This window comes from Platalea leucorodia (genome assembly GCF_965183815.1).
Source record: "Platalea leucorodia genome assembly, chromosome: 5".
NCBI classification, from domain to species: domain Eukaryota; kingdom Metazoa; phylum Chordata; class Aves; order Pelecaniformes; family Threskiornithidae; genus Platalea; species Platalea leucorodia.
This window is the reverse complement of record NC_138827.1, coordinates 2,473,230-2,481,877: the sequence shown is the minus strand read 5'-3', so window position 1 is coordinate 2,481,877 and position 8,648 is coordinate 2,473,230. Positions and strand designations below refer to the sequence as shown.

Sequence of the window (8,648 nt, the reverse complement as noted above, 5' to 3'; positions counted from 1 at the left end):
CGTGATCCGATTATGCCCCCGCTCCCGGCTGCTCTGCCTGATGCTCTTGGCTCCGGCAGGGAAGCGACCCAGGGCGGTGGCAGCCCAGGACCTGCCTGGGGAGCACAGCTCCTCGTCCGCACCAGCGTGGGCGGCCGGCAGAGCCATGCCGTCCTCAGTTCTCCACCTCCCACCCAGGACTGAGGTTCCCAGCACAGCCTGGAGACGCACCCCGGCACTGGGAGCACTGGCCGCGGGCCGGCGGGGGCAGCTATGAGGGACGTGCTCGGGTCTGGGTACCGGCGGAGCCTCGTCCATCTTGCCTGGATGTGCCTGTTCTCCTCCGTGCCGGTAAGGGGCAAGCCGGGGCCGGCCCGTGGGGCAGCGGGGTTGGCACTACCGGGCTTTGACCCATTGCGAGCGGGCTCGGTCCTGGCTTCGTCGCGTGTTCCTGCCTGTCTCGAGGAAGCCGGCACAGAGCCGTTCATCGCGGGGAAGCAGGCAGCCGGCCTGGGGAGACGCCGGGTGCGGCGGCGGGGCGGGCAGGCCAGCACGGGCTCCGTGCCCTGGTGTGCAGCGGCAGCCGGAGGCTCTGACCCAGCTCTGGGCTTGCAGCACGGCGGGGCCAAGGTGCTGGAGAAGACCTTCGAGGAGTGGATGCGGTACCGCGACGAGTGCTTGAGGAGGATGGCGAGCGAGCCCTACCCGGCAGGTACCCGGCTGTGCCCCGGCTCGGGGTCAGACGTGCGGACGCGCAGAGCCGGGCGACGGCTGGGGCTGGTTTTATCCCTCCTCCAGCATCCTCTACACTGGTTGCCTACGGAGGGATGAGCTGGGGGCTGAGGGGCGTCTCCACATCTCAGGTGGGATGCCCAGGGCTGGGATGCCCAGGGCTGGGATGCCCTGGGGGGGTGAGGCTGGCATGGGGCACCAGGGCCCCGTTCAGGGTGATGCCAGCCCCCTTGGGGGTGCTGGCAGCGGGCTGGGATGGATGCGGCCATGCCACCAGCGTCTGACCATCGGCTTTTCCCCCCCTTGCTGCTGTTGGAAGGGCTCTTCTGCAACCGGACATTCGACATGTACGCCTGCTGGCCCGACGGGAGCCCCGGCACCGCTGTCAACGTCTCCTGCCCCTTCTACCTGCCCTGGTTTGAAAAAGGTGATGATGACCCTCTGCCACCCCGGAGCTGGAAGCCTGGGCTGAGCCATGCCAGGGGGGGAAGAGGCTCTCGGGGTTTCCCCTCCTGCTTGCTGCCGAGGGGGAGAGGGACCCACATGCAGACCTGGGGGTCAGGGGACACGCGGGGTGTGGAGCAGAGCCAGCTCGTGCCCTGCCCACGCCTGCCCTGCAAGAGGGCTTTTGGGGCTGAGCAAGGTCTGAGCCATCGTCCTGGGAGAGGGGTTTGGGGGGAGCCCGAGGGGGACGCGCCGGTGCTTCGTGTCCGCAGTGAAACACGGGCTGGTGAGCCGCCGGTGCGGCGCCGACGGGCAGTGGGTGACGGTGAACGGCAGCCAGCCCTGGCGGGACTACTCGCAGTGCGAGGAGGAGATGGAGTCCACCGTCGAGGAGGTGGGATGCCCCGGCCCGGCCGCTGGGCAGGGACGGGCAGGGACACCCTGGCCACACGGGTGGGTGCTGCTCGCCTGGGCTCACCGGCGCGGTGCTCACCTGCAGGAGGGTGCCCGCCGGCTGATGGTGAGCTTCAGGGTGCTCTACACCGTGGGGTACTCGCTGTCACTCCTGACCCTCGTCTCCGCCCTGCTCATCCTCACCGTCTTCAGGTAGGAGAGCCAGGGCGACGCGGTCCTGCCCCTTGTCCTTCCCAGCCAGTGGTGGCCAAGCCGGGGGGTGCCCCCGCCACCCTGACGCTCTCGCTCTCGGCAGAAAGCTCCGCTGCACCAGGAACTACATCCACGCCAACCTCTTCGCCTCCTTCGGGCTGCGGGCGACCTCGGTGATGGTGAAGGACGCGCTGCTGGAGAAGCGCTGGGGCATGGAGGTGGTGCAGGTGGCCGACTGGGAGGCTCTGCTGAGCCACGAGGCAAGTGCTGCCCCGTGGGGGGCCCTGCTCGATGCCGGGCTGGAACTGGGGTGGGGACCCTTGCCCCGGGGAGGGGTGCACAGCCGGGTCCTGGTGCCCATGCAGCCCCAGGCGCCTGGTGGGTGAGCTCTTGGGGTGTCCATGCACCTGGTGGGCGAGCTCTTGGGGTGCCTGTGCTGCCCATTAACCTGATGGATGAGCTCTTGGGGTGCCTGTGCTGCCCATACACCCTCTGAGTGAGCTCTTGGGGTGCCTGTGCTGCCCATGCACCCAGTGGGCAAGCTCTTGGGGTGCCAGTGCACCTGGTGGGTGAGTTCTTGGGGTGCCCATGCACCTGTGGGCGAGCTCTTGGGGTGCCTGTGCTGCCTGTTAACCTGATGGATGAGCTCTTGGGGTGCTTGTGCTGCCAATGCACTTGGTGGGTGAGCTCTTGCGGTGCTTGTCCCCCCCGTGGGTGAGCTCTTGGGGTGCTTGTGCAGCACCGTGCACCTGATGGATGAGCTCTTGGGGTGCCTGTGCTGCCCACGCACCCTCTGGGCAAGCTCTTGGGGTGCCGTGCCCCCATAGGCACGCTGCCATCGCTCTCTACAACGGCCTGAAAGGAGGCTGGAGCCGGGGGGGTCGGTCTCTGCTCCCCAGGAACAAGCGATGGGACGAGAGGGAACGGCCTCAAGCTGCGCCAGGGCAGGGTTGGGTTGGGTATTGGGAAAAACTTCTTCCCCCAAAGGGCTGTCAGGGCCTGGCCCAGGCTGCCCAGGGCAGGGGCTGAGTCCCCATCCCTGGGGGGATTTGAAAGCCGGGGAGATGTGGTGCTGAGGGACATGGGTTAGTGGTGGCCTTGGCAGTGCTGGGTTAACGGTTGGACTCGATGATCTTAAGGGTCTTTTCCAACCTTAACGATTCTGTGATTCTGTGATTCCTCTCGCAGGCGGCGCTGGGCTGCCGGGTGGCGCAGGTGCTGATGCAGTACTGCATCCTGGCCAACCACTACTGGTTCCTGGTGGAAGCCGTCTACCTCTACAAGCTGCTGATCGGGGCCGTCTTCTCCGAGAAGAATTACTACAGGCTCTACCTCTACCTGGGCTGGGGTAGGGGCCACCCGGGCGCGCGATGGGAATGGCGTCGGCGAATGCCAAACCGGCCCCGGGAGGGTGCGGGGTGGGGGCTCTGCTGGCCCTGGATGTCCCCACGGTGTCCCCCGCCCCAGGGCCGGTTTCTCAGCTCAGGCGGGTGCTTGGTTTTACAGGGTTTGCTGTGTGACTTGCAGGGACCCCCGTGGTGTTCGTGGTGCCCTGGATGGCCGCCAAGTACCTGAAGGAGAACGTGGAGTGAGTGGGGAGGGATGGGGGGGTCCCGCTGGGGTGCTCAGCCCCAGGAGTGGGACGGAGATGCTGTGGGTCCCTGACCCACCTCGCCAGGGCTGGCACGCTCTTGGCCTCATCCTGCACCCCCTGGCACGGCGTGATGGTGCTGCTCTCCCTGTCTCCCTGAGCAGGTGCTGGGCGCTGAATGAGAACATGGCTTACTGGTGGATCATCCGCATCCCCATCCTGCTCGCCTCCCTGGTAGGGGGGCACCCGCCAGCCCCACGCCTTTTCGGAGAACAGCAGCTCAGCCCCCAGCTCCCGGCCCCGGGGCGGGGGGCAGCGACCCCCAGGGCAGCTCCCAGCAGAGCGGGGTTGGCCTCCAAGGCATCACGCTAAACGCACCGGGGTTTTGGTTTTGCACCAGTTTGGTAACCCCTGGGCTCCATGCAGGGGGGGCTGTGCTGATGCTGAGCCCCAGAGAAGGGGGCTGGGGATTTTGGGATGGTGGGAGGGGAGGAAGGGCAGCTCTGGGGACCCAGCGCCGTCGGGCTGCAGCAGCCTTGGCAGTAAGGGCGGGTGTCACCTCCTGCGGCCCCCGCGGGTGCGTATCACGGCCGGGGTGGGCTGCGAGGGGTGGGGGTGCTGGGCTATGTGTGCCCCTGCACTGTCTCTCCCCCATCCCAGATCAACCTGCTGATCTTCATGCGGATCCTCAAGGTGATCCTGGCCAAGCTCCGTGCCAACCAGAAGGGCTACGCGGACTACAAGCTGCGGTGAGCCGGGAGGGAGGGGGTGGCCGGTTGTGGGTCCTCCCTGCTCCTGGTCCTACAGCACCTCCACGTCCACCTCCACCTCCCCATCCACCTCCACCCCGCTCCTCCGTCCTGCGCATCATTAAACTGAGATTAACTCAGAGCTCGTCCCTGCCTGCGCCTGTGCCCCAGCCCTTAGTACTCGCTGCCGGAGGGGTCCCCTTATCCTCTTTCAGGCTGGCCAAAGCCACGCTCACCCTCATCCCCCTCTTCGGGATCCACGAGGTCGTCTTCATCTTCGCCACCGACGAGCAAACCACGGGCATCCTGCGCTACGTCAAGGTGTTCTTCACCCTCTTCCTCAACTCCTTCCAGGTGAGGTGGGAGCGTGACGTGTCCTTGCTCTGCCCTGGGCACACCATGGAGCAAGAATTAGGGGGTCCCGCTTCCAGCTCGCTCTCCCCGCGGTGCCCCAGGCTGTGGCTGGGCTCAGGGAGGGGGACACCGGCTCTCCCACCCCCAGCCCTGTTGCTGAGTGCGTGCCGGTGCCTCCTGCGCTCGCTGAGGCAGCGGTGGCAGGGGGACCTCAGCCCCAAAAGCACCCAGAAATGGTGTGGGGAGACCGAACCCATCCCAGCCCTGGGAGAGGGGGTGGCGGTGGGGGCTCACTCCCCTGCTCTCCCCTCAGGGCTTCCTGGTGGCCGTGCTCTATTGCTTCGCCAATAAGGAGGTACGTACCCGCTGCAGCTTCTCCTGCCCAGCGCTGGGGCTCAGCCCTGCCTCGGCTGGCGGCTTTGCCATCCCACCCCTTGCCCGCTCGGGCTGCGGGGTGGCCACGGCCAGGGAAAAGCCCCCGCGCTCTCTCCCCCACCATGGCAGGTGAAGTCGGAGATGAAGAAGAAGTGGCAGCTCTGGAAGCTCGACCACCCGGCGCTCTGCTGCGCCCAGTGATGCGGCGACCAGCCCCGCCGAGCCAGAGGAGAGGGGCTGCTGGCCACGACGGGCGCAGGGCCCGGTTGGAGGGGGCCGTGGAGAAGCCGTGCTGCCACAGCACCCACCCAGCATGGCCAGGCTGGGACCGGTGTCTCAACTGTGCCGCACCTGGGAGCGCTGGAGCTGCTGGAGGGGACGTCCCCCCGCTGCGCTCCGAGGGGGAGGCGGGCACCCTTGGCTCTTACCGGACATCGCTGCCCCCTCAGAAGAGCCTCACCTCGCTTGGGCTTGGCGAGCTGCACGGGGAGACGCGCCTGCTGCTTTCTGCCGCTGCCCGAGCTGCCTGTACACCATCAGCTACCTCTTGGCATCCACCAGACGTGCTCATGGAAACCCCCTTCCCATCCGCACCGACCTGGGCATCCGCAGGAGGGGATCACGGTGGCTGGAGAGGGAGCCCGGCCCTCGCCAAGCAGCGGGGAACGGGAGACGCTGCTCAGCCCGGCACTGCTGCCCCGCTGCCCAGGTGAACGCACACCTCCTGCTGCGCCCCGGGCCACGCCAGCGCTGCTCCGATCCAGGGCGTCACCTTCACGCTCTCCTTGCCCTACGCGAGGACCATCTCACCGACACCCCGAGAGCTCCGAGACATCCATCCATCCATCCTGGCGTCATCCTGCAAAGCTCCTCTCCGCAGCGAGGTGATCTCGTCACTGATAGGGAACACGGCGTCAGCACCTGCCGCCCTCCTCGCTGCTCTCCAGCCGCACGAGGCACCGGCTTTCCTCATCCCCGAGCTCCTCCCGCAGCAGATCCCCGCTTCGCCGTGAGCAGAGCCGCGGCGGCGGGCACGCACGTAGCTCTCCGGGGCGCTTGAACGCTTTGTTGTATTTACGCTGCGCGTTAAGGGCAGCGTTGCTTCTCCTTTGGTGGCAGGGGAAAGAAAAACCAATATCCCAAGGGAGGGTGAGGGACTTGAGAGCATCGGGCAGCCTACGGCTGAGCTGGGAGCTGAGCCCAGCCTCCCGCCTCCCAGGCCCAGCTTACAGCAGTCCCGGGCAGGAACCAGCGCTGGCTCAGGAACCGTTTTCCTGACAAAAAGCCGGGCTTTCCTGCACCCGGCTGTGCAACAGCTGGGGTACAAGATGTTTGCTTTCCAGCAGGGTGCCAAAGCACCAGCTGCCGACCCCGGCCAAGCAGCCTGGCGAACCCTCGGAAGCCCGCAGCATCTACCCCTCTGCCTTTGCAAGCGAAGCATCGAGGCTGCGCGGTTCAGGCAGCGCTGTTCGCGTGGCTGCACGCATCTGGGTTACTGGTCCCAGTGCTCTCCAGTAAGAGCCGAGAGCAGCAGCAGATGCCACCACCACCCCGGCCCCCTCGTTCCTACCTTCGCTAGCAGGACAGACGTGCTGCCGAGTCCGTTGTTCCTACCGCGCAATGCTTTACCTTGCAGAAAAGGCCGCTCCGGGAGGGAAAAAGCGGCTTTTACTCTCGGCTACGTGCAAGCGGCCACAGGTGGTTCTCCATCTCCAGCCCCCTTGGCTTCCAGGCTGGGGGAGAGCCTCTTGCGGATGTGGCGTCTCGAGGAGGGCCGCCTTCAGCACGGAAAGGAGAGAGGCTGCGGCAGGCTCAGCGGCAGCTGGGTTCAAGGCCGGAGAGACACGCAGGAGCTTGCCTGGATCGCTGTAACCCCTGTGAGACCATTTTGCACATTAACACTCTCTTCAGATGTAAATAAACGTTTATTTTTCAGCAAGCAGAGCGTGCTGCTTCTGGCTGCTCTGAGGGAGGGAAACGGCTCGCAGGCTGCGGACGTGGGGGTACCGCTTTGCACTTGCGCACCCCCAGTCCCGGCTACCGGGGTATTAAGCAGGCACCCAGAGCCCCTGGCTCCGATAGCACCGCGTCCCCCTCCCTAGGATTACATTACAGCTTACACAAGGAGGAAAGTAGCAAAATAAAACACTTAACACGATGGCGGTAAATAGAAACAGCGCCCTAAATCCCATCCAGCTCTGGTACCAGCAGAGCCGTCCCACGCAGACCTCGGGAGCCCGTAGTTTCTCCCGGAGAGGAGTTGGATGGCTGGCTGGATCCTCCTCTGCTCTTTGCTGGGTGCTGCAGGCTCCAGCAGCCTCGCACCGGTGTGCGCCGATGCCAAAGCTGGAAGAGGCCACGCTGCCCCGGGAGGAGAAAGCTGGCTCCTCCCTTCTGGAGATCCAAGTTATTCCCCCTGATGAATCGGTGCTGCCAGGTACGCTCTGACGTGCTGATGGAGCTGAGAGAAGACGAGGAACAGCTCTCAGCACCAAAACCCTTGAATCACGGCGGGAAAGGGGAGCTGTTTCCAGTTCTCTCCTGGCAGTTTCGGAACTGGGTAGGGAGAGAGAAAGCCCTGGCTGCTCGCTGGCCCGCTGCCGTAGGACAAGGCAGGACCGAGATGGCAAGGAGCCGGGAGTGACTCTGCTCCACTCCCACCAGTCCAAACCCCAGCCCAGCTTAAATTTGTGGTGAGATACACAAATTTAGTTTAGTTTTGACCAGAAAGAGATTTTTATGTTGCCCTATTTAAAACTTTTTGGGATAGCTGCTGCCTGCTGTCCTCTTGCCCGCCTGCCTCTGGCGACAGGTCAGAGGTGGGCTGAAGGTTTAGAAGAGCACAGTGGCACCAACAGCTCACAACAAGATCAGTGCTTCATCCTGAGAGGAAAATACCGGCACACATCAAGGCCCAAACTCATTTCTGAACTAGTGCAGAGATAATTTTGTCATGCCACTGGGAGCTTTTGGGGGCAAAAGTGGCAATCGCCGGCCAGGAATCATAGAATCACAGAATCATTAAGGTTGGACAAGACCCTTAAGACCATCGAGTCCAACCGTTAACCCAGCACTGCCAAGCCCACCACTAAACCATGTCCCTCAGCACCACATCTCCCCGGCTTTTAAATCCCCCCAGGGATGGGGACTCAGCCCCTGCCCTGGGCAGCCTGGGCCAGGCCCTGACAGCCCTTTGGGGGAAGAAGTTTTTCCCCATACCCAACCCAACCCTGCCCTGGCGCAGCTTGAGGCCGTTCCCTCTCGTCCCATCGCTTGTTCCTGGGGAGCAGAGACCGACCCCCCCGGCTCCAGCCTCCTTTCAGGCCGTTGCAGAGAGCGAGGAGGGCTCCCCTCAGCCTCCTCTTCTCCAGGCTGAGCCCCCCCAGCTCCCCCAGCCGCTCCTCCCCAGCCTTGTGCTCCAGCCCCTGCCCCAGCCTCGCTGCCCTGCTCTGGCCACGCTCCAGCCCCTCCATGGCCGCCTTGGGGTGCGGGGCCCAGCGCTGAGCACAGCATTCGAGGGGCGGCCTCACCAGTGCCCAGCGCAGGGGCACCATCACCTCCCTGCTCCTGCTGGCCACACTGTTCCTGATACAGGCCAGGATGCCATTGGCCCTCTTGGCCACCTGGGCACACTGCTGGCTCATGTCCAGCGGCTGTCGACCAGCACCCCCAGGCCCTTTCCCGCCGGGCAGCTCCCAGCCGCTCCTCCCCACGCCTGCAGCGGTGCCTGGGGTTGCTGTGCCCCCAGGGCAGGACCCGGCCCTGAGCCTTGCTGACCCTCACCCCGGGGCCTGGGCCCATCGCCCCAGCCTGGCCAG

At 65.2% G+C, this 8,648-nt stretch overlaps 1 protein-coding gene across 1 annotated transcript; it reads left to right on the top strand.

Moving 5' to 3' along the window:
- Positions 1-252: 252 nt before the first annotated feature.
- On the top strand, positions 253-5,031 carry LOC309590606 (glucagon receptor-like; the record flags this gene model as incomplete). The annotated part of the gene is made up of 13 exons (XM_082311911.1): positions 253-330; positions 595-691; positions 1,031-1,138; positions 1,428-1,549; positions 1,655-1,761; positions 1,865-2,021; positions 2,950-3,109; positions 3,289-3,349; positions 3,517-3,586; positions 4,013-4,101; positions 4,317-4,455; positions 4,769-4,810; positions 4,960-5,031. 13 exons carry the CDS (start codon positions 253-255, stop codon positions 5,029-5,031), a joined length of 1,302 nt encoding a protein of 433 aa, XP_082168037.1.
- Positions 5,032-8,648: the final 3,617 nt, after the last annotated feature.